This window comes from Neovison vison, chromosome 3, assembly GCF_020171115.1.
Source record: "Neovison vison isolate M4711 chromosome 3, ASM_NN_V1, whole genome shotgun sequence".
Lineage (NCBI taxonomy): Eukaryota > Metazoa > Chordata > Mammalia > Carnivora > Mustelidae > Neogale > Neogale vison.
Genome location: NC_058093.1, coordinates 182,033,983 through 182,059,979, shown reverse-complemented (window position 1 = coordinate 182,059,979; position 25,997 = coordinate 182,033,983). Strand labels below are relative to the sequence as shown.

General features: G+C 46.7%; 1 protein-coding gene across 1 annotated transcript in view; it reads right to left on the bottom strand.

Moving 5' to 3' along the window:
- Window positions 1–25,517, bottom strand: part of RAB31 (RAB31, member RAS oncogene family) — a 129,740-nt gene extending 104,223 nt beyond the window's left edge. The window contains exon 1 of the mRNA XM_044243410.1: window positions 25,389–25,517. Coding sequence (XP_044099345.1) covers window positions 25,389–25,427 — 39 coding nt within the window. The 5' untranslated portion in view covers window positions 25,428–25,517. The remainder of the gene's footprint in view (window positions 1–25,388) is intronic.
- Between the last annotated feature and the right edge of the window lie 480 nt (window positions 25,518–25,997).

Sequence of the window (25,997 nt, the reverse complement as noted above, 5' to 3'; positions counted from 1 at the left end):
TACACTTGTAGCATTGGTGTGACAGGACCCGAAGAAGATGTGTCTTGGTGCCATGAGTTGTCTCTGGGTGAATACCAGCCCATCAACAGAACTTTAAAATTTGCATTTGGAAGAGTAAAAATACCTTTCCTGTAAAGTGATGTAATCCTTGTGCAATAATGCAAATTAAACTAAGTCTCTGAGCAAACCGACTCGTTCATCTAGAAGCATTCGGGAAATTGGTGACATCTACAATTCTAGATGAACTAACTTTTACCGGGAACTCAGCACATGACAGACGTGTTCCTGGATGTTCTCATTTTACTTCTGTTATCACAACATCTCTGTGAGGCAGACATCGTTGGCCACGTTCTACAGTGAAGGATCTGAGTCCCAGAGAGGCTCAACAGCACAACATAAGGTCATAAGTAAGTGACAGAGTCAGGATTCGGTGGATGGGTCTCACTGGAACTATCTGCTCTTCCACGACCCCATCTTGCTTCTCTCTCTTTCAAGTCCAAAGTCTGAGAGAAGAATCAATTCAAAGTTCCAGTCAAGGCCTGAACTCGTATTCTTTGAATTCGTGGCAAGGACCTGGCAGGAACATAGCAGGTGTTGAAGGAGGAACCTGTCGGGACTCCATGACCCCCACTCTCCCCTCATCTGTTGGACACGGAACCCTGAGTTTCAGCTGGGTACTCGGTCATCCTTGCTGGTAGAAGCAGCCATGGGTCTCGGTTCCAGCAAACAGGATGGAAGTAGAGACAACATGTTGACCTTGTAAGCCACCAAACCCACCCTCAACCAGCTACCAGGACTAACAGAGAAGAAAGAAGTGATTTCCATCCTGCCTCAGTCGCTACCTATTGAAGTCTCTTGTTTCAGCAACTTCGCCCAGGTCCTAATCAACGCAGCTCATCTAAGAAACTTTAAAAGATGAGGCTAAATTCTTAGCCTGAAGAGGATAAGAACTATCCTTAAGCTTGTCGAACCTATTCATTTGCTTTGCACCCACCTCCTTAGAAGGGATACAAGACAAATTCATCCTGTGCCCTGGGTCTCAATTCTCACAAATTCTAAATCCTAATTTATGAGATTGATGCATATAGTATGACACTACACTGATATCACAATCCACTTCTTTAAACCCATAGTCCTCCCAATGTCCTTACTTGGAAAATGCCACCCACCCGTATTTAGCCATGGGGCGGGGGACCACCATGGCTTCCCAACGGCCCAGGCCGGCATGACATCATTTGAAACAAGGCCATGTTCACTGGTCTGCTGGGCTGCCCTTCTTCAGCAGCTGCATCTGCTTACACCCGCGGAAGGTCAGGTGCTGTTGCCACAGCAGTGAGCATCACTGCAGTGCTGGTAGGCTGGCTGCCTGCCAGGACCAGGTTGTTGGTAATCCCGTCTTGTTGGACAGACAAGACATTAGGATAGACAAAACTCTTAAGACCATTCAGTAATAAGGGGCACCTGGGTGGCTCAGTGGGTTAAGCCAATGCCTTCGGCTCAGGTCATGATCTCACGTCCGGGGATCGAGTCCCGCATCGGGCTCTCTGCTCAGCAGGGAGCCTGCTTCCTCCTCTCTCTCTCTCTGCCTGCTTTTCTGCCTACTTGTGATCTCTCTCTGTCAAATAAATAAATAAAATCTTTAAAAAAAAAAAAAAAGACCATTCAGTAATAAGAGCTTTTAAAAGAAGCGGAAGGGATTAGAGTATCTGGTAGAACCCTCTGACCTATTTAGAGATCTTTAGAGATCCTGGCTTGGATGCATTGCAATGTAATATTTCAGGCCCTCCCAGCATAACCGGCCATGGTTACTTGAGATTATATAAAAGGTATGGGTCCATGTGTTCCAGGCTGCCGTTTTCTGCCTTTGTGACCACCTATTACCAATCCAAGACTGATTTGCTGTGACACCTGCTACTATTCCATGACTAGAATAATAAACACAAGCAAATTACTTTGGCCATTACATTCCTGGTGAAGAGCTACAGTAGATGATGACATATGCCTGCTCATTAGAAGTAACACACAATTAACAACATTATGTAGCCACCCCATACCAAGCTATTTAGGTTGTAGTAGAGACTGAGGGGTTGGTAGAGTATCTCTAATTCAGTATCTAGAGGATACTGCTGCTTTCCCTTTATGAAACACTTTGTATCTATTCATATTCTATCGTATAAGGAATTATATGACATTACGTATATTACCTGCTTCAAACGCATGACTGAGGCTAATCTTAAATTGAAACAGATGGAATCGCTGACAAAAAGACGACTACAAAATTAAACTGACATATGGAACTGTGCTTTCTATGGCATTTGATTGGGATTTTTATGTGCTTGACCTTGTCACAGTAGCAGAATCCATCATCCATGGAAAGTCATAAAACTGAGAGTGTCACCTTGGCACACTATTCAAAACTAATTAACTGAACCTGTTAGGCGCATAAATCCATTGATCCATTCTCACCACTGGGACATAAAATATTTATAAGGAAAATAAAGTACTAAATTTCATGAGGTATGTGAAAGAGAGGGCTAGAGATATCACAGATTTAAAACAAAAATAATGAGCCCTTGCCCACTTTCATGCAACAGTAATTCAAAATGCTGCCCCTGAAACCTTCCTAGCATTAGGAGAAAACTTGGAAAGTTAAGTACAATAAAAAAAAAGTATTGTGCTTTCAAAATAAATCAGTGTATTCTAACACAAATTATATACAATTTGAAAGCAAGTTAATTACCACCATGGTCTGAAGCCTTTTAGAAGCTGAAAGCATACCCCACTTAGGACTTCCCCTGTCTTTGGCAAATCTAATTATTAACAAACATTTCCCGAATTGGCTTCGGATGTGGGATATCACATTAACACAAACAACAAGTATTTATTAAAAAAATTCCCAGGATGAATACCACTGTTCTGATGTTCTGAGCCATCAAGAAATTTATAAGTGAACAAATACAAACTCATGGACAGAGGGAAATGTCAGCTCTACCAGTCAACAAATGAACAAGAGGGAAGCGGGAGGGTAGGATGCCCCCTCAGTAACAAAGAAGGCCCCTCCACACAGACTCCAGAGTCCTGAATGTCACCTATGAGGAGGCCCTGGGCAGCTCTGGTCCTATATTGTCCCCCAGGGAGAAATGACCCATGTTAAAAGATCAGTAACAGCAGTGGAGAGCACACTTCTAGAGTGTAAGTTCTAGGTTTACAATCTAGAATAAAAATTAAATGTTTTAATAATGACAAAGAAGGTATTAACTTACTACATCAAGAAGGTTAAGAGTGAGGAAAACAAACCACTCTTTTTTAGAAGAAGAAATAGATGTTGATGGAATAAAATCACATACAACACGTCTAGCACACAATGTAGAGGTAAAAGAGATCAGCTTTTTTTATTTGTTGGTTTTTTTAATTAATATCTAACGTATTATTTGCTTCAGGGTTACAGGTCTGTGAATCGTCAGTCACACAATACACAGTACTCACCATAGCACAAATACTCCTCAATGCCCATCACCCAGCCTCCCCATCCCTCCCACACCCCTCCCCTCCAGCAACTCTCAGTTTCTTTCCTGAGATTAAGAGTCTTATGGTTTGTCTCCCTCCCCAGTCCCATCTTATTTCATTTTTTTCCCCTCCCTTCCCATGACAAGCCCCCACCCTGTCTCTCAAATTCCTCATATTAGGGAGATCATATGATAATTGTATTTCTCTAATTGACTTATTTCGCTTAGCATAATACCCTCTAGTTTCATCCATGTTGTTGCAAATGGCAAGATTTCACTTTTTGATGGCTGCATTGTATTCCATGATATATATATATCATCTATATATATACATATATATATATGTATATACATACCACATTTGCTTTATCCATTCATCTGTTGATGGACATCTATGTTCTTTCCATAGTTTGACTACTGTGGACATTGCTGCTATGAACATTCAGGTGCATGTGCCCCTTCAGATCACTACATTTGTATCTTCAGGGTAAATACCCAGTAGTGTGATTGCTGGGTCATAGGGTAGCTCTATATTCAACTTCTTAGGAACATCCATACTGTTTTCCAGAGTGGTCGCACCAGCTTGCATTCCCACCAACAGTGTAGGAGAGTTCTCCTTAAGAGACAGGCTTTTGATCACCTGGTGAGTCTTTCCCTTCCTGAAGCTCATGGACACAGTGATTTGGTCCTGGAGCCAAAGGTGGCCACCTCTGGAAGCTTCTGGTGGCCAGAGCCAAGGACAGCCTCCCAGTGCCCCTTCTGACTTAAGACTCTGTCATCCCCTGGCCGTGTCCACCATCTCTTCTGCACCAGTCTCCCAAGCCAGCCCTGCAAGGGCTATGTGACCTCCAGGCCCTAAACATCTTCACCTGGCCAATCCCTTATCCCTACACAGGCTGGCTGGGCCCACAGAGCCAGATGGGAACCAAGATCAGGTTGAGGTGTTATGTGGTTAAGCCTTCCACAGAGATGATTCTCTGGACCTCCTTGGTCTTTCTTAACTGGGATCCTTTCCCCACCCCCACCCTGCCTCGCCTTTCCTCCTGCTTCTCAGGAACTTCCTTCATTTAATAGGACTCACTCCTCCACTCTTCCCCGCTGCCCACCTGAATTGCTGGTTGCACCTCTTCAAGTCCATGGTCACATGGCCTGACAAAATCACCACACCCTAAAGTTAGCTTTGGAGGCTGAAGTGGTGTCTTGAAGCAGAAAGGAAATTTACAGGAAAAAATTCTAGCAGAGAAATGAAAAGACACACAGTGAACATAACAAAATGGTCAGAGCTCCGTGGAGGGCCTGGAGTGGAGTAAAGAAGAACAAATTAATTAGAGCTAAAATATAAGGAAGGCTGCACGTGGGCCAGGGATAACAATGCGATATGAACTGAGGAGTCTGGTTCGTTGAAGCCTCCTCACCTGAAGGACACCAGTATGGGTGAGGAACCATGACACGATGTCAGGCTGTCAAAGCAAGTCTGCTGGACACAGTTCCCCATGGCCTGCCTGCTGGAGTTACTGCTATTCCCAGGGAACACATCCTCCCCCATCCCAGCTCCCTGGGTCCAGCCCCCCCCCCGGCAGAGGCCAGGACGCATGAATCTGATTGGTCAGACGAGGTCATGTGCGGGTGCCGGCGGTGGGGACAAGGGGGAGCGCAGAGGTACCCACCTTCTGAGCCTCTGCTGGGAAGGCAGGAACGGCTTCCCCGGGGAATCAATGCCAAGAGGAGTTGCCTAAAGTAAAAGACCAAGGTCTACCACATTCCTTTGGTCGAATTTCGTGGTTTGTACACCTCAGACCGGCTGCGGCACCCACCTCCAGAAAATAACTCTTCAGTGCCAAGGGAGAAGCCGTTCTTGGCTCGGACCCCTTTCAGAGAGGTGTTCTGAAAAATGTTCTCTGCATGTGATCTAGAAACTAAGCCAATGAAGTCTCCCGTCCCATGATAACCGAGGACTGGAGGCAACGAAAGCATGGACGTTCCAGCTAAGCTGAGGCCCGTCGACTCCAAGAGCAATGACACGTCGTATGTGCGCAATGTCACCGCTGACCAGCGGGAGTTCACATGCGAATGGGAAACTGAGTGGGGCCGCGTGGGGAATCCACCTTAGCGCAGGGTAACACACGTACCAGCTCACTATGACTCCATTTCCCTACCCCTTTACAGAAGAGAGTACCTCATCAAAAAATAAAAGTACTCTCCCAATAGATCCTCAGCAACCAGAACTGGAAGGCGAAGACCCTAACCCCAGTCCCTCACTGCAGCAGGTGGGGGCCTGTGGGATCGCTGTACACGAGCATTTCAGTCGGACCCTTACTGATTTGTCTTCCTGTCTCACACACTTAAACTTAAACTGGCTCTCATAAAAGATCCAGCTATTTCGAACGATTCTTTTCAACAAACTTGAACAAGTGTATGCAGTTTAAAAGAATGCTGCAGAATACTTGCAATGTCTCATTTCAATACGCAGTGGCCTAAATCCTCTAAGAGGGCAGCAAGGGGAACGCAGGCAATGACTTCCACTTAAGGCCAAAAGGATGAGTGAGGGCCAGGGCCTCTCCTTCCTCAGCAGCCACTTGAAGTTTCCTGGCATACATGTCCCAGCCCAAAACCATGGTCTTCCTTCTTCCACCAGCAACCAGAAATGTGCTTGTGCAAAATGCTATCTGAGCCTCTGAAAATACCTAGTGAGCATGTCTGTGCCCCCACGTGTGGTCCCCCAGCTCTGTTTCAACACCTCCTGAGACAAAGAAAAATCCTTTCAGCCATTCTTCAAATGTCACCACCAAAGTCACCTTCATATAGATAGGCTCCATGCTACACGAAACTGCAGACTTGGGAGTAGACACAACCCCTCAGCTAAAAGCGCTGGTCCAGAGACGTGGGCTTCCCCCTTCCTCCCTGAGGATGAGCATGTCAATAACCAAACCTGGCCGTGGATCAACCTTGGTTACTGTCATCTTTGAAGCCAATGTGGAGCTTAATCGCAATGTACGTAGCAAACTCTGACCATACTCCCAGCATGGGTCACCTCATCCTGCCCCTTTACGGGAGGCAGTTAGCATGGTGATTCAACAGCAGTTTCTGGAGTGGCCTGGAGGTGAACATCAGTCCTGCTGCTAACTGACCAAATGGCCCGAAGCAAGTTGGTAACTTCTTTGGGCTTCCATTTCATCTGCACAGTGATGCTAATAAGAGGTGCACCTTACTGGGTTGGGGTAAGATGGTACAGGGCGTCTGCCCAGTGCCCAGCGTGGGTGGTTGGATAGATACTGACAGCTGACCCTTCAACAAATCAGAGATTAGGGGTGTCGATCCCCTGCCCAGGTGAAAATCTGCATATAACTTCTGACTCCCCCCCCAAACTTAACTAATAGCCTACTAATGACCGGAAGCCTTACTGATGACACAAACAGTGAATTAACACGTGTTTTGTATGTTATAAATATCACATCCTACATTCTTACAATAAAGTAAGTAAGAGAAAAGAAAAGGTTAAGAAAATCATAAGGAAAATCATTTCTGGGGCACCTGGGTGGCTCAGTGGGTTAAAGCTTCTACCTTCAGCTCAGGTCATGATCTCAGGGTCCTGGGATCGAGCCCTGCATCGGGCTCTCTGCTCAGCAAGGAGCCTGCTTCCCCCTCTCTCTGACCGCCTCTCTGCCTACTTGTGCTCTCTGCCAAATAAATAAATAAAATCTTAAAAAAAAAAAGAAAAAACCATTTCTACAGTACTATGTTTACTGAAAAAAAAACCCACGTATAAGTGAAAGTGTGTAGTTCAAACCCATGTTATTCGAGGGTCATCTGTATTTACTTTCTACAACGAGTCTGAGGGGTCCGAGTGCTTCACCTTGTCTTATCCCTTCCTCCTTCCCCCGTCTTTAGTCCCATGGAATAGGCACAGGCCCCTTGCTACACAGCAATCCTCTCCATAAAATAGAACACACTCTTTCCCCTCTACATTTTCATACACCGCTCTCTTCTCAGGGAGAATTAGACACACGTCAGCAGCATTCACCTATTTTTGTGCCTAAGTATAAGAAACAGAAACCTGTCTTTAAATAATTTATATAATTTTTTAAAATAGTAACTTCACTTTGCCAACCACCCTTCCCCATGGGGCGGCGGGGGACGGTGCGGAGTGCTTCTCTAGTTGCTTCTTTCTGATAGCTGCCACCTCCAACTTCAGGGACCTAATTTATCTGGATGAACACCAGAAGACCATTCGGAGGCTCTCTCAGTCTGGGAGGGAGGGTGGGCCAGAGTCTAAAAACTAATGGAGAGACCAGCTGCTGAAGGGCTGGGAGTTGTGCCGGAGGGCGCCTGGATCTGACCAATAGAACAACAAGGAGAGGCAGGGAGCTAGGAGCCCACCACCGTCTACCATCCCGGGAGTTCTGGCCACACCCACTTCGGGCTGACTCCTGGAGGTAATGACAGCCCAGGAAGATGGGACAGGGCTTGGGGTTTGGCTGGAACTGTAGGCATACAGTGGGAATCAAAATTCTAAGCTAACCTAGTAATCAGAATAAAGGAGAAGCTGTGCCCCTAGGATGGCTATTGATACTGAAGAATGGGACAGCTCTGGGCATAGAAAGTGTCATCTTCCTGGAAGCCACCTATCCCCGGTGTGACTCGCCACAAGCAGCACTGGACCTCACCACAGTGTGGGGTCATCATTTCATCCACCAGAGCATGTCCCCTATAGTCCGTACATGACGTGCATCAGAAACCTGGTGTCCCAGTGACCTCAGCACCGCTCACTATTTGGGGGAGACAAAGAATGATCGAAGACGCTTTTAAGTGGACTGCGTTACATGTTAAGCTCATTTTATCCCCAACTCTTAGACTCAAAATTCCCACTGACATAGCAATTTCTGGACTAACTCCAATGGAAGGAATCCTACTCACTCTGAAGTGGAAAAAAATAAAGATTTACACCATGGAAAATACCCAAGGGCTGTAGATGGTGGAAAGTGCAACTCATCACTCTGCTTGCTTATTTTTCTACCACCGTTCCAAACACATGGGCCACCACACTTCAGAGCCAGGCCCACCCCAGCTAAGACTCGGCTCCCAACAGCACTCTTTCTATTTAGCTACCCTAAATTTTTCACTCATTGAAGTATCTTCCAGTTACCACCAAATGAATTCAATAAACAGAGTGTTCCAGATTACTATTCTCAGTGAGATGTGTAGTGTCATAAACAATCAAAACTCACCATACACTTAGCACCTAGCAAAATCTTGCATGTTAGTAGTGGCTAATAGTGTTAAAAGGGGCGGCATAAATATCTGTTGAATGAGCAACTCAATATAATTCGTTTCAGTTTTTAGCCCTGGATGTTCAGGTTCATAACAGACTTATGCTGTTCAGCTACCATAAACCAATTCCTTTATACTATTTCTAAATTTTCCTGAATATGATTGATTCAGAAATTAATGGATTTTTTAATAGAACAATATGGAATATAGAAATAGACCCACATACACATGGGGGTTTTGTTTATAACACAAATAGCATATCAGATCAGTAAAAAAGATGAATTAATCAGTAAACTGAGACATTTGAAAAAAGAAAAAAATAAAAAATAACAAAACAAATCCCAACCTGGCTTTTGGTACCAAAATAAATTCCATTTAATCAAAAAAAAAGTTTAATTAAAAAAAACACACTATAAAAGTACTAGAGCTAAATAAAAATATAGGTAAAGATTTTTATAATATTAAAGTGTGGAAGGATTTTCAAAGCAAGACATAAAACACCAAAACCATTAAAGAAAAGACTGTCATATTTGGCTAAGTAAAGGTTTTTAAATATTTGGTATGATTTTTTAAAAATATTGTAAACAAAGTAATATAGACACCAAAAAACTGAGGAAAAAGATGTGTAATATAAATGACAAAGGTTTGGTTTCTGAATATGCAAAGAGTTCTCACAAATCAATAAGAAAAACGACCCAATTAAAAATGGGTAAATGATGCCACTTGGAAAGTTGCAGAATAAAATAGTCAATAAATATATGAAAAGATATTCATTATTTAAGAAATGCAAACAAGAACAGATTATCACTTTTAACCTATAATATTAGCAGAGATAAAAAATCTCGGTGATATTCAATATGAGTAAATGTGTGGAAAATCATACTCTAAACACTTAAAAGGAAGTAAGTTAGTACAATATTTTGGAAATTAATTTTACAATATCTTTATAAAGATATAAACTTCATGTATCTCTGACCCAAAACTCTATTTCTGGGAATTATCCTACAGATGTATTTTACACACATACATTAAAATTTGGATACAAACACTTTATTGCAAATTATTTATTAAAACCAAAATTGGAATTATCCAAATATCTGTCATTAGGGCACCAATTAAGTAAATCATGGTATATTGTTGTGAGAGAATTCTATGTCACTCTTAAAATAAAGGCGGTAAATCATATAGCAACATGAAAAGATAGTCAAGGTTTACCTCTAGGTGAAAGATACAGGGAAAGAACACTTGCATATGTACAGACCACAACTAGAAAACTACATAAGAACCATAAGACATTACCAAATGAAGTGGTCTTTGCACTTTTCATTTTGGAACATTTTTGTACCATTTGTATTCTTTACAAGTATGTATTAACTCCAGTCATTAAAAAGAACTTTAAGAAAGGGGCGCCCAGGTGGCTCAGCTGGTTAAGCATCTGACTCTTGATTTTGACTCAGGTCATGATCTCAGGATTGTGAGATCAAACCCCACGTTGGACTCACACTGAGCGTAGAGCCTGCTTAAGATTCTCTCTCTCCCTCTCCCTTTACCCCTCCCACACCACCTGTGCCTTCTCTCTACAACCCCCCAAAAAGAAGAAGAAGAAGAAGAAGAAGAAGAACTTTGAGGAAGAAGGGTCTTTGCAATGGTTTTCTTCATAGAAAGGTCTTCTTCATTAAAAATAGGCGCAGTATTTTTAATACTTGATGGAATTGCTTTCAAACACCCTTGAACTCTTTAAAAAAGCTTATTTATCTACAACTAATAGTGCTTCCTATTTAATTAATTGATGAAAATAGGTCTCCATTGCTTTCCAATCTCCCTCATATCCCACCAAACATGGAAAATACTATACTATTTGTCTAGCACAGGACACAGTGGACACAGTGGATACAGGTGGCTGCAGCCTGCTCACCCCCACCAGCCAAGGCTGGCGCCTGAGTCCCTACCCCCTGCAGCATGAAGGCAGCCCCCACCCACCACCTGGGAGGCTCCTGTTCTAGGCACTTCTATTAAACACCACCACTTTAGTATATACTTTAAAATAATGAAGATCCTTCAGTAAGTATGATTTTAAAACAAGCGAAATCGGGTGCTTGGGTGGCTCAGTCAGTTAAGCACCTGCCTTCGGCTAAGGTCATGATCCTCAGGTTCTGGGATCAAGCCCCATCCCTGCTCAGAAGGGAGTCTGCTTCTTCCTCTCCCTCTGCCCCTTACCCCCATTTGCTCTCTCTCTGAAATAAATTTAAAAATTTTTTTTAATTTAAAAATAAAAAAATTAAAAACAAGCAAAAATATAGTTGACCCTTGAACAACGGGTTTGAACCACAGGGGTCAATTCACACACAGATTTTCTTCAGTGAATACACAGTAGTACTGTAAATGTATTTTCTTTATAATTTTCTTAATAACTTTTTTCTCTGAAGTTAGAGAAAACGTCATTATTGTAATAATGCATTATATAATATATGCAAAATAGATGTTAATTAACTTTATGTTATTGGTAAGGCTTCTGTCAAGAATGGGCTATCAGTAGTTAAGTTTCCAGAGGTGTTAACAGTTATACATGAATTTTCAACTGTGCAGGTGGTCAACCCCCTAATCCCTGCATTGTTCAAGGGTCCACTATAATAGCATAGTGTTAGAAGTCAGAAGAATAGCTTAGTTTTCTTTCTTGCTTGCTTTTCTTTTCTTCTTTCTTTCTTTTTGAAGGCTAGTGCCAGGAAGGAGGAACAGGATGGGCTTCTGACGGACTGGTCACTTTCTGGACCTGCGCGTTTGTGGTTATACAGGTCTACTCATTTTGGTGAAAATCCATTTTGCATCACATTTAACATCTGTGCAGGTTTTTTTTTATACGAATGTTATACTTCAACATAAAAGTTTAAAGAGTATGTTATAAATTTGGTCAAGTTAGTAAAAACAATGAAGTTCGACAATATGGAGTAAATCAAAAGCTATTATTAGCACATACGTCTTGCAGATCCCATAGCCGAGAAGATTAAAGAAATCTTCTAAATTGGAATCCTCTCGTAGAACCATCTATTCAAACTCCCCGAAAGCCTTTTGAGGTTATCAGGATGTAAAATGGTTCATGGCGGGAGAGTAAGAGAATTTTCTGACTATGATTTCCCAGGCAGGATTCCCTGGTAGAAGTCACGTGAGTTAGTTAAGTGGCGAAGACAGAAGAGGTCCTCCCGCGTCCCTGCCCAGAGGTTGATCCAGGCTGGCACGGTTGTGGCGACAGTCACACCAGCAGACATCTCACAGGCCCCACCCATCTTGCAGGCTGGCGGTCCTGATGGATGGCTCACAACTTGCAAACTGACATTCCTGACATAGCGCTTAACAGGCATCCCGGGGGAGAGGAACGAACTGAAAGGACCACAGTAAAACGCTGCTTCCTGCACACGTGAGCCGGGAAATGGGGAAGGGCGAGAAAGCCGGGGCTCCGGGCCGCTCCCCCCCCCACACACAGGCTCTGGACCTGGAGCAAAACGGTCTCAAGCTCAGTGTCTCGCACCTGCCAATCGGGGACAGGAAGCGCACCCTGTAGGTGGACTGCGCGCTACATCCATACAGAGTGCTGCTGCTTTGCTGTCGTTGTCATCGCGCGTTAGAGCCTGCGGGGACAGGTTAGGACCTCCCCACTGTCATCAGGATCCTGATGCTGTACTTTGCCTCTTCATATGTAATACATTCCCAGAACTGAGAATCAGCCGTCTTATGTCCTGGAACACCTGCCAGCGACCCTAACATGCTGGGAATTTGCCTCCTTTTCTTCTACGGACATACTTCAAACCTGGTTCAGTGGTTATTATTTTTTAAACATGGGACCTTCTATTTTTTTTTTAAGATTTTATTTATTTATTTGTCAGAGAGAGAGAGAGCATAAACAGGCAGAGCGGCAAGCAGAGGCAGAGAGAGAAGCAGTCTCCCCGCTTAGCAAGGAGCCCCATGTGGGACTTGATCCCAGGACCCTGGAATCATGACCTGAGCCAAAGGCAGTGGCTTAACCGACTGAGCCACCCAGGCGTCCCAACCTTTTATTTTTAAATAATCCCATTCTATCAAACCATTACTGCATGCCGGCTGTGCACAAGTGATCTGGGACCAATAATGATCAAGTTTTGCGGCACAGCAAAGTAGTTCAGTGCACTGTGTCCTGGAGTCAAACAAAGCTAGTTCCAATCCACGAAGCCTCCCTTCTTAGTAGTCAGTGTTTGTGCCTGTCCCTAATCCCTAAGCTTCAATCTGCTCATCAGCAAGGTGGAGACAATAACAGAACCCCCGTAATGCCATAAGGTATATAAAGTACTTACTCAGTTGGAGGAGATTAAATATGGCCACCAATTCTTGGCATTCCTCCCATTAAGAGGTGGAGCATAAATCTCCTCCCTTTGCTTCTGGGCTGGCCTCAGTGACTTCCTCCATCAATCACACCTGACAGATATGCCATTCTGGGCTCTTCCTCCCAGAGCTCATGGAACACTCCCTCCGAAACAGCCAGCCCCCAGATGACAAGTCTCCCTCCCCTGAGATTCCAAGCTACGAAGAAACCCATGCTAACTGCAGGGAGAGGCCACATGGAGAGAGACACCTGCTTAGCCCTGGCTGGCCCGGCCACCCCAGCAGAAGCACCAGATGTGTGAGTGGCACAGCCTGCAGAGGGTTCACACCCGGCCAGCACCGGCCAGCGATCGGCAAGGAAACCCATGCAAAAGCTACCCTCAGAGCCCAGTCAAACCACAGAACTGGGAGAATAAAAAACAATGCCTTGTTCTTTGAAGCTACTCGGGGTGGATGGCTTGTTACACAGCAGTGGTAACTGACACACTCAGACGGTGCCTGGCGCACGAGTCAGACTCAGCACATGTCTGCTGTTAGGATTACAGAGATACTCACAAACTAGCCTGAGTTCAAGCTCATCTATGCAGCGACACCCTTCTTAATCAGAGGCATTTGGAAGCGCCGTGCTGACTGGGGAAGAACGGGGTATGTTTTAGTTTAGGTTCCAGGACTGTGCACCGATCTTTCCCAACCAACTATCGAGGACCCCGCTGGGTTAGGGGTAGGGGCAATTAGAAACCATTGTAGTGCTTCTGAGGAAGAAGCCAAGGATGTCTGAAGACACAGGCAGAGTGTCCATAACTATGTTGCTGGAAAACAAGAACAAGGATGTGCACATCTGGTTAGCGGTGACACAACAGTGGTGATTCACAAGTCAGAAGCACAGGGCTGACAGAAGTGAAATGTGCAGTAACCCGATTCACATTAATAGCAGCAACGCACTCAAATCAGTAAATCGTACAGCCAAACTTTTAACAACAATATTTTTTAAATATTTCCATTTTTATTGTGCAACAGTACAGATTAGGTTATGTTACTAAGATTAACCTACGAGGAGGTCTACAAATAATACAACTCGTCTGTTTAAATAGGGATCTTTCGGGTGTCTGGGTGGTTTAGTCGTTAAGTAATTGCCTTTGGCCGGTGCTGGGATCGAGTCCCGCGTTGGGCTCTTTGCTCAGCGGGAAGCCTCCTTCTCCCTCTCCCACTCGCGCTACTTGTGTTCCCTCTCTTGCTGTCTCTGTCTCTCTCTGCATCAAATAAATAAATAAAATCTTAAAAAATAAACTAATTAATAATTAATTAATTAAACAGGAATCTTTCTTTTTAAAATCTATAGACCAAAAAAAAATCTATAAACCCTATTTATTACTAGTTTCTTTTAAACTGAATTATTCTGGAAGATCTATAAATCTGAGTTTGTGATCCTCAAGCTTATATGAATAATGCTTTTATGAGAAGAACATTCTTTAAAAGCCTAATGCATTCTTTGGCCACATACACAACAGAATCCAGGTATCCCTATGGGAGGGTCTCGGATTTCCAAGGCTGTCCATGAGCTGCATCACACCAGAAAAAGTAGCAAGACTGTACGGTTGAGGACTACTCCTCTGGGAATAGCATCCTGGGCCAGCACTTGGCCAAGAACATACCTCCACATTGCAGCGGACCCTGATTTCTAGAATATAGCCTCCTCTCCCACAGTCCTGCCAACATCAGACATTTCATGAGGGACAAGAGCGCCATTAACCCAAGGACAACCTTAATGGTTAGAGCAGTGTTTCTCAGGCTCTTTTAAGCCTTCCTAGGCTTTTTTAAGGGGAAAAGCAATCCCATCCATGGATCCCAATGTAGACATTAATGACAGTGTAAATAAATGCAAATGATTAAAGGACACACACACTGCTTATGATATTCTGAAACTATAAACATAAATATATTAATTAAATGCAAAGTGAAGTACAAAACCAACAACATTCGGATGAATATTAGTCTGCTGTGATGCATCGTGTTGCTCTGTTAAACTGAAATAGCCCAGGGCTGGGGAGCACTCAGAGGTCAGCATGCTGTCACCATGTGACGGTATGGTTCCTCCCACTCCATACATGATCTGTCAGCAAAGTATTCACTTCTACCTTCAAACAGCCAAAGCGGGACCCCACTCACAGCCTAGGCTGCTACCCTGTGGTGGAAATCACCGTGCTCTGGCCTTCCACCAGTTCCCCTGCCTGCGATTTACCCTCCACAGCTGCGGGAGCCAGCTGTCAAAAAGAGAGGTCAGACCATTGCTACTCCTCTGCCCCAAACCTCCAACAGCGCCCCCACCCCATTCCCTGCCCTTCCCTGCCCCCAGCTTTCTCTCCGCCGCAGACATCCCCAGGACTCGGTATTTAAGAGCAGTGATCACTCTTGCTGCAATGTCAGCTCCACGAGGTCAGGACTGTGGATCCGATTTGTCACCCGCTGTATGCCCACGCCCTGGCACAGTGCCTGGTAAAAATCTGGGACGTGCCACAGGATCACTGGATCTTCACGTGACCCCCTGCGTTATTTCTGTCCGAACTCTGCCTGGGCTCTTGTCCCATGAGCCAGTTCTTATGGGCATTGAACTTGACGCACTTCTGTCACACAGCGATTACCCTGAAGATCCAGGAGGTAATTTTCTTTCCTTTTTAAAGAACAGCCTCAAAAACAAACAGCACAAAAAGCAATGGACCCTGTGGGGCAGAATGCCAGACCCACAACTTTCCAAAACCCCACTTTGAGAAAGACTAGCTTTGAGAGTGCTGGGGAAGCCAGAGCAGTCACGAGGAGACCTAACAGTGACACGCAGGGATAAGAACATAGCATCCTGATGAGCCCTTCCAGCGGGCTTGTGTCCTGCTGAGGACAGACCTGGCCTCCCGTGGCCCGTAGGCATAACCTTCACGGTTTCAAGGACCTCTCAAGGTCTCACCCAAATTACTTTCCAGTTTTAGTGTCAAATTATCAGTCATTACCAATAACAACCAAAGGGAATCTCTCTTTGTCAAACGTCTCCTTGGCCTTGCAGCAAATTTTTACAGGTTTTAAATGACTGACACAAGCAACCGTGTGCTCATTAAATAAACCAAAGAAGAGAAGAGTAAGTCGTATTTAAGTGCAAATTAGGCCCCACCCTCACAGGGATCACCACTTGGACAAATGAGTCTTTTTAGAATTTTTTCCTGTCAGTGAATGCCCATGTAAGCAACGTCTCTCCCACTCACTCCCTCCGCACTTCCCTCCTCTGCCCTGGGCCTACGTAGTTCAGCAGCAGACACCCACACGGCCTCCCTGACCTCTCCCAAACTCCTGGGAACATGGGGCAATGAAGTATCACGTGACACCCCACAGGGTCACCAGGGGTTGATTCCCATGGGTGCCCCATCACACCAAGGACATGGCTGGACTATAAACCTCAAAGACATTGTCCCCTCCTCTCTGGGAAACTGTTCTACAGGCTACAGCCCAGCCCAGCAGCCACGTAGCGCATCTCCCAGTGAGTAGCTCCATTCCTCTCTAAAGGCACACGCAGCCCTCAGTTAAACCTTCATCCACTTTACACAGACCCCTGTTGTCCTGCGTTACTCTCCAAAGGGTAAGCCTGGTTGGGGGTTCTGGTCTGTACTGGCATCAAGAGGGAAGGTTACCAGACTCAGCTCAGCACGCACTCCCCCACTCAGCAGTGGGGAAGCCCTTGAAGAACAGACTAGAAACCCTCCCTCTGGGGCACCTGGGTGGCTCAGTGGGTTAAAGCCTCTGCTTTCGGCTCAGGTCATGATCCCAGGGATCCCTGAGATCGAGCCCCACATTGGGCTCTCTGCTCAGCAAGGAGCCTGCTTCCCCCTCTCCCTCTGCCTGCCTCTCTGCCTACTTCTGATCTCTGTCTGTCAAATAAATAAATAAAATCTTTAAAAAAAAAAAAAGAAAGAAAGAAAGAAACCCTCCCTCTAAGACCTAAGCCCTGATGCCTCTTTCAGGGAGGACAGTCTGATGATTCATCGATGAGAAGTGGGGAGAATAAGAAAACAAATTAAACGGATGGAAGAAAATGATCCTGCGGGGCAAGAAAGAACAGAGACGACAATAACAAGAGCAACAAAACAGTAGAGCAAGACCATGAACTTGATGTTGACCAGAAAATTAAGAGCGGTCATCTAAATGTAACACCAAAGACAAGGAGAGAGGAGGGGCTACAAAAAGGAGAACCAGGGCGTTGAGGAAGGCAGGTAGGCTGATTTCTTCATACCTGCAGGATTTTCAGCTAACAAGAGGAAACAAGACTGTGGCAAGTTTGTACAATCCTATGTCATTAAAAAGAAACAAGGCTGAAGGTATCGTCCTGGATCCCTCAGTGTTTGTGGTCTCAAATGGAAATCAGCATCTCAGTCATTGCCCCCTCCCCATAATTAGATTCAAAATTTAATTAAGATGAGCATGTGTTACTTTACAACAAAAAAAATAGCTTCAGAAGATCATTATGAAAAAATTTAGAAAGGGGCGCCTTGGTGGTTCAGTGGGTTAAGCCTCTGCCTTCGGCTTAGGTCATGATCCCAGGGTCCTGGGATGGAGCCCCACACAGGTCTCTCTGCTCAGCAGGGAGCCTGCTTCCTCCTCTCTGTCTCTGCCTGCCTCTCTGCCTACTTGTCATCTCTATCTGTCAAATAAATAAATAAAATCTTAAAAAAGATTTTTTAGAAAGTATTTTAGCTCCTGAAATGAAAGATAAGTCTATGAAGTATGGAGTATTGATGCTAGGTTTTTGTTTTTTTTTTTAAGGAAAAAAAAAAAAAGGCATTTTTCTTAATTAAGCTTACCATAAGTGTAAATGCCGTGGCCAATAGTTTGACCAGAAAACAAACAAACCAACCAACAAAAACCCATGGAAACACTTTGCTCTTTCCCTTTGCCAGCAGAGGGCAAGTGGGCAACTTCTACATGACAGTCTCCAGGCACATGGACACTCACATTCCTCTCTCTCTCCTTCTCTTTCCCTCTTTTCCTCCCTTTCTTCCCCCAGCCCTTCTCCCCTTTTCTTGTCTTCCTTTCTCTTCCCCGAATCCCTCTCCCTCTCTCTCTCTCTCCCCTTTCAGGAAAGTCTCTGACAGAGGCACCTTTTCGGACTATGTTTTCTACCAGCAGACCTCAGTTAGAAGATCTCCTGAACTCCAGGAGAGCAGAAAGGAAGTGATAGTGGATAAAGCAGATATCTTTTTCTTCTAGAAAAACAAATACAATCAACGAAAAGGGATCCAGCTTTCTGCCACTTTGTTCAAAGTTGAGAAAATAGGAGGGAAGTGATTTCCCCTAGGTTCTGCTTTGCTCTCCCGCAGGTTCCCCCAGGTGCCTCTAGGGGAACTGAAAGCCGCCTGGGGCTGCATTTTGGGCTAAATCTTTAGCAAGCAGAAGCTGAGTTCATGACCTCCAGAGAAGGCAAGGCAGGTCTGAGGCCACAGGAGCAAGGAAATAGGTCCGAAAAAGATTCACCGCAACAGAAGATTCTACAGTGAGAAACCCATTCAGTGATCCTGATGTTAAATCCCTCCTTTTCTTTTCCATATTTCTGCTGAGAAAGTGAGGCAACAAGAAGGACAGCTATTTCCTCCAGAGCTACATGCCTCTCTGCAGCTCAGTGGTCAGGCCATGCGACCGAAGCTGCAAAACCAAAGTCAACCCCTGGGTAAAGCAGAGGGCTGGGCTGGTCTCCGAGGGAGACTGAGCACTCTCACCCCCCAGCCTACCTATGTGCTCCCCACCTCCCAGAGCTCCTGTGTCCCTCCCCCAGCTCTGGCGCAGGTCTGTTTCTCCATAGAGAGCACTGACCACCTTCTAACCAGCCATAGAATCTGCTTTCCCACCTTCTGTTAAGATGGAGTAAGCTCCACAAGGGACATGAGCACCTAAAAAATAAGGCATCTCGACACCTTGAGAGGGTGTCTCCTCACCGAAATGCATAACCCAGAAGAAGCAAGGAGGTAGCAACCGGACAAATGGAGATCTTGGGACTTTCTACAAGACAAAGGGTCTGGATTCGTAGAATCCAGAAAAAAAGAAAGAAAAAGAGGGGAACGGTTTAAATGACAGACATGACAAACAAATGTAGTCCAAGGTCTCTTACTGTGGATTTTTAAAACAGCTATAAAGGACATGGGGGACAATTGGAAAATCTAAATATGAACGATGAACGATGAACGATATTCTTGATACCATTATATCTGTGTTCAATGCTGGGGGTATTACAGGTGTGCAGGAGAACGTCTTTTCTCCGAAAAGATACATACTTAAGTATTGGGGGTTTAAACGGTATAATGTCCACAACTGACTTTCCGATGGTTCAAGAAAGAGAAATAGTATTATTTAATACAATAGAGAAAAAAGAGATAAAGCAAGACTGGCAAAATGTCACCCCCACGGAATATAGGTGAGAGACCACATTCATTGCACTACTCTTTCTAACGTTTTGTGAGTTTGAGACTTTTCAACATAAAACAAGGGAAAAGGGGAGTTAAAAATAAAAAGACCCACATGCTAGGGAGATAGTGGGGTCAACAGGACAGGGGTCAGCCTGGGAGTGGAAGGGCTGTGCCCTCTGCCTACCACACCCTCCAACCCCCTCAACCCTCCACCTGCTCTCCCCAGTGCCTAGGGTGGTCCACACCCACCTCTCCATTCTTGTCAAAGCCCTGGGTGTCCTCTGAGGCTGTTCAAACCCTTCCCTCTTGGAGAGGCTTTCCCAGATTGTTCATTTCCAAGCCCTCCTGTGCTCAATTTCACTTCCGTGGCTCCCACTACACCACGTGACACCTCCAGGGCCCCTCGCCTTCATCTCTGTGGCCGGGAATGCTAGTTCCTGTGCATGTGCCTGTCTTTCCTGCCCAACCAGGAACCTCTCCATCACCAGCAGCTACTAGAACCCCGCCTTCCCTGTTTTCTGTCTCCAGCAGAGATAGCCCAGCAGCAAAAATTTTCTGTCCCTCACCTGTCCTCACTTCTAATAAGACGGATGACAGTCAGTATTTGTCATCATCTTACTCTTCTGCCATGCATGGCTCTGTGGCAGGTGGTGTCACAGGAATCCAAGCAATGTCACTTAGTACACCGCTGATCTGTTCCCATCCCAGGAACAGCAGATTACTTCAAAAGATAAGGATCATCGAGACTGTCCTGTCTACCTACAGCCACCCACAGCTCCTGGCATGAAAGGAGCACCAGATAAACAGTGAGTGGTTGAGTATTCGAATGCTTCTTCATGTTCAAGCACATATTAGAAATTATAAAAACAAAGATAAATGAAGGGCACCTGGGTGGCTCAGTCTGTTGAGCTGCTGAGCTGCCGACTCTTGGTTTCGGCCCAGGTCATGATCTCAGGGTTGAGAGGAAGCCCCGTTAGTTGCTCCAGCTCAGCAGGAAGTCTGCTTGACAGTCTCTCTCTCTCTCTCCCTCTGCCCCTCCCCCTTCATGCTCCCATGCACTTGCACACTCCCTCTTTAAAATAAATAAGAAAATCTTAAAAAAAAAAAGATAAATTAAAGTATAATATTTTCATAGACATTCAAGCACTAAAAGTAGCCTTGCTTATTAGACACAAGTCTGAAGACCTTTTCTAATTCATGAGCTCAAAATCTTTTCAAGACTTAGCATCTCAGAATGCGAAGTTTTGTATTTTCTAATGGCCCTGGACTTGGAGCAGTCCTGAAGGACTCACACTCACGAGAACAGGGACACTGGGCCAGGGGAAGGCGTGGGGGCCACATGCCTGACAAGGGTCGGGGAGGGACCATGAGAAGTTTGAAAATGCTTTATGAGCGACTCTGACGCATACCCAGACATAAGCTGAGCTCTGGAAGCAGAGGGAGATACGCAGCCATGCTGACCCTGAACAAAAGAGGAACAAACAGAGCCTGGTGGGTTCTACCCGCCGGGCCTGGGTGCTCCGTGTTACTGTGTGTTGTGCGCTCCTAGGAACACGTCCCACCGAGTCATTTATATTTATTTTCAAGGCTGAACCACACTTCCCACAAAGGGCCCAATTTAATAGAGGAATCAATTTGATAAGAGAGAAATTAGGTTGGGGCGCCTGGGTGGCTCAATCAGTGGAGCGTCTGCCTCCGGCTCAGGTCATGATCCCAGGGTCCTGGGTGCAGCAGCGACCCTGATTCTCCCTCTCCCTGTGCCCCTTATTCATTCTCTCTCTCTCTCTCTTTCTCAAATAAATAAATAAAATCTTTAAAAGGAAAAAAAAGAAAGAAAGAAATGAGGTTTCTAGCCGGTCTGCACCCTCCCCCAGCAGCCCCCACCCATGAAATGCTGGTTTCTGGGAACAACTGAAAATGACCATGTTAGACTCTCAGACTGGGAAAGCAATTCTAATGACTGCCTGGCCCAATCCTCCCCCATCCCACCCACTCCTTCCTTCCACAATGACCCTCACAGATTCATACAGCCCTATGAATACTTCTGGCAGCGGGACGTTCCCTATCACCCAATGCAGCCCATCTGAGGTTCCACAGCTCTGACTGATCTGCTTACTGGGAGCAGAAATCTGTCCCACCCTCGGGTCCTAGAGCCTCTGGGGATCACACAGCCCCGTCCTGCCAAAGCCTTGTACACCTCTGAAGTCTTCACTGTCCAGATGTCACACCACATCCCGGGGGTCTGCTCCATGAAGAACCACCACACAGATTCTAAGAAAAGCCAGAAGGATAGGCGTCCCCAAGCTCCTTACCAAAAGCAGGACACCCCTGGTTGTCTTTTAACCTTGCCACTCAGCTGTTGAGGAAGTGGCAGAATCTCTAAACTGTCGTCAAGACAACCGAAGTCCAAATATAAATGTCTTTGGGATTCCATCCGGAAGCAGTTTTTAAGTGTACACACCCAGAGGAAATAATAAAATAAAAGAAAGCTCCTCTCCTCCCCCCCCCCCCCCCTCCTCCCCCCGCCCCCCTGCCCCTCCTCCTACTCCTCCTCTTGTCCCTTCTCTCCCTCTCTCTCTCCCCTTGCTTTTTGCCACGTGGTGATGTGTGTTAAAAATGCATACTGGGAAGCTTTCCACCTTTGGGGTTGGAACAGCTGCTGCCTCAATATTGTTTTTGTTAGTTTTTTTTTTTGTAACATACTTTGCTGTTTTTGAGGGGGTTGTTTTTAAGCTACGTGTTTCATAATACTAGTTCAGATTACAAAGTGGGACGATTGGCACTTTATTGACAAGAACAAGAATCCTGGGTCCCAGGTGTTTAATAAGGACCCTATCCCAGTGTGGGACCCTGTCCTGCATGGCTGGCTTCCACGGGTGGCCTTCCTTCCCCCAGGAAAGGGCATTCACAGAGGCCTAGAAAAGACATGAGAAAGTCCACCCATGAAAATAATGAGAGCCAACAATTTATAATAAGTAGCCTAAATAAATCCAAAACTCTGAAGTCCTTAGTTTTTCTAAGAGCACAAAACATTCGGAGAATGTCCCACAGACTGCCATGGATTCCACTTGGGAGCACTTCTGGCTCCCTCTGGTTTCCACCTGTTGCAAATGACCCTCCTGTAGGGAACCTCCAACCGCACAGCAGAGATTGCAGACTACAGTGAAGAGGGATCAAAGTCTGCACTGCCCTCGCCTAAGACAACCTTGTGCCACAAACAGGAAGTGCATCCCTGCGGGTAACCATGGAGCGATCAAGGCAAACAGCTAGGCACAAAAACACCAGCCCCTCACAGTCCCCAGTGAGACAGCCAGACTTCAGCTAGGAGGGCCGCATCCTCGATCACCTTCTCAAAGGCGCCTGAAAACAAGTGACAGGAACAGAGGGCATGGCTTGTAGGGTCTCAGTCATACTGAGACTTCAGGCAGATGTGGTAGTGGCTGAAAAACAGGAAACTGAGTGCTAGCCCCATGCAAGACTTCATCCAGAAAACTGGACCTCCCAACAGAGAGAACCAAAGGAGCTCAGGACTTCTGGTAAAATTTTGAGGGTCCATGCAGACATGGCCTTGATCCCTTCTTTTAGTCACTGACCCGCAAGTTTCTTTCTCAAATCGAGTAAATCCCACCTTTAACCCAAGGTGGTTAAAGTGGCTTTGACCTCCCTCAAACGTTATCTCACCCACACAAGCCCCCCTATATGATGAGCCGCTAAGAATACAGCCCTATCACTCACAGCTTGCCCAGGACAGGCCCGGCCCAAGTACAGGACTTAAGAAATTCTACTCAGTGTGGGCAACAAGGTCATTGGCCCTCTGACCTAAACAAGACAAAAACATGGAGCCACTCTAAAAAAACCGAAGGCTGAGGATACGGTATTACGTGGGTAAACCGGCAAGCCTCCATCTGCTCAGAAATACATTCTTGCTCTGGCAGAGTTCTTTCCTAGCAAGCCAATCCCCTACCAACAGAGCCACTGTAAAGACCCAGCAAACAAGGGTGAGGCACTGTCTCCAGGAAGCCACTAAAAGAGTGTGCTTCGCTCTGAGAGATCAAAGAAAAGAAGCAAAGGGACTTCTCCAGCTATCTCATCTCCCCGCCTTGCTAATTGTCACCCTGGAATCACAGGTTAGCAGGAAATGGCACCGCGTATCTTAGCAGATCATCTGGTATAATCCTCTGCCTTAAAAGGGAAGATGTTTTGATGTCCATTTTCTAGAAGAGTCAACTGAAGTCCTTGCCCAGAAATGCACAGCGAGTGATCTGTTTCCTTGTAAAAGGATAGAGACTCGTCCCTGAGCAGTGAAGATAATTCATGGGATGTGTAGGGCCTGTGCCACCTATGTAGGGGGAGAGGAGGCAAAACATTTCCTACTTTTTTACTCCAGAGGCCAATCTCCATGCACACAACACACGTCAAAGTTGCTCTTGAGTCCTTGGGACACGACATTCCTTCCAAGTCTCTGAAAGCCTTCCATGAGGCTGAAATGACCCCTTGCAAGTAAAACACAAGATGCCCGAAATTTATGTCAGGACTATGTCGGAGAGCCTAGCTGAGAGTGAAACCCACCCCGGCAACACTCAGAAAAGTCAACAGAGGAAGACCAGGACGGGAGCCTTTGCAGATCCCAGCTGTGGTTGAGCAAGCCAGGAGGGCGGGCACACCAGGGAGTTTGTGACCAGGCTAACAGCAAAGGGAGGGCCTTTGCCAGGTCTTCTGGAATTCTAACCGAACGGGACGATCTAGTGTAAATGACAGTTCTGGCAAAAGACAGGGATGGGAGACAGTCAAGAACATTGTCCAGAGATTCCAGAAGGGCCTAGATGGAGCCCAGACACTTGGCTGGTCTGGCACAATTCAATCCTAACCTGGAATTATTTCCTCATTATAGGAGTCTCTCCATCTCTCCTGACCAGTTAGCATTTCTTGTAAATAACAATGGGTTTCCCCTTTTGCTACCCTTTTTGTAAGAAATAGTTTTCTTGGGAGACCGGATTTGCCAGAGGCAGTACCCTCTGGAGTCCTTGCCAAAGGCTGCTGGAAACACAGCTTAAAACCGCTCTTTCAAAAGAACAAATTCTGGAATTTGACGTGGGCACCCAAAAGGAAATGACCCATAGTATTATCTGAGCTCTCTGCGGCCAGTTTCCAGAGACTGTCCTGCATCCCCTGACGGGTCGGCCGAGGCGAGGGGCTGGGGATCTGTTTCTATCTGTTTCTTGGCTTCTTTCCCATTTCCTCAGACTCAGAAATACCCACTTGGGGAGGGGAAGCGGTGATCCGGGGAGACTTTCTCATCCCGCCTTCTTGCTCCGGAGCACGGAAGTTTCCGAGGCGCTAAGCTCTCCAACACTTCCCCCTCACCTTCCAGCCAGGGCATCCCCTCGCGTTCGCTCGCCTTTGGCTGGGCTTTCTTTCCCACCCACTTCCCCGCCACCTCCCCCAAAAGTGAATAAACCAATTGCCCCCGAGAGGCAGAAAGGATCTGGAGCCTGGGCTGAGTAACCTAAAGTTTCCGCCGGAAGGAAATTATCAAAGGCGAAGGAGAAAGCCCTCGGAGGCCGGAGGGACCGCGGCGGCGGCGGCCAGGAACCGCGGCCGCTCCGCCTGTCCCCGCCGAGGGTCCCGCAGCCCGGCCCGAGCGCTGCGGGGCCAGCGCGGATCCCGGGAGACGCGGCAGCCGGTGAACGAGCGAGCAGCTCCCGCGCAGGCTCGCACCCGACCGCCGCCGGGCTGGGAAGAGGGGCGCACGGACGCGGGGGGTGCGCAGGGGACGGCGAGGGGACGCACGGCCGGGGGTGTCCCCGGCGGATGGCGGCGCAGGACTCACCCCGAGAAGACACACTTTGAGCTCCCGTATCGCCATCATGTGCTCGGGGCCGGACCGGGCAGGGGCTCAGCATCCTCCGGGACCGGGGCCGCGCCGCGCCCGCGCCCAGCCAGCGGCCTCCAGTCTCCGCCTTTCGCTCGCGGCAGCCCGCGGGCGGGACCGCGGCTGCTGCTATTTCTGGGCCGCCGGCCCCGCCGCGGTCGGTCACGTGGCCTCCGGCCGGCTCCTCCCGGGGCTTCGGGTCTAACCTCGGCGGCCCCCAGCTCCCAGGAACGCCGCCCCCCGCCCCGCAACGGCGTCAGCCACCCCGGGGCAGCCACCCCCTCCCCCGGGACCTGCGGCGTTCCTGGCAGCGTGCCTCCTCCCTCAGACCCGCTCAGCGGCCGGACCCCGCTCTGCCGAGTTCCCTCCGGCATCTGCCTCGCCAGTCCCTCCCGGCCTTCACCTTCCAGCCAGGGCATCCCCACCGGGTGTAAGTAGAACAGGATCTCCCCATGGGTGGGGGGAGACCCCGCGGGTGGTTGTGTCCCTGAGGATTCCATTCCTCATCTCCGAGTGGATGCTGTCAGCTGAGGTCCTTTATGGGGGAGCATTCGGAAGTCCCCCAGC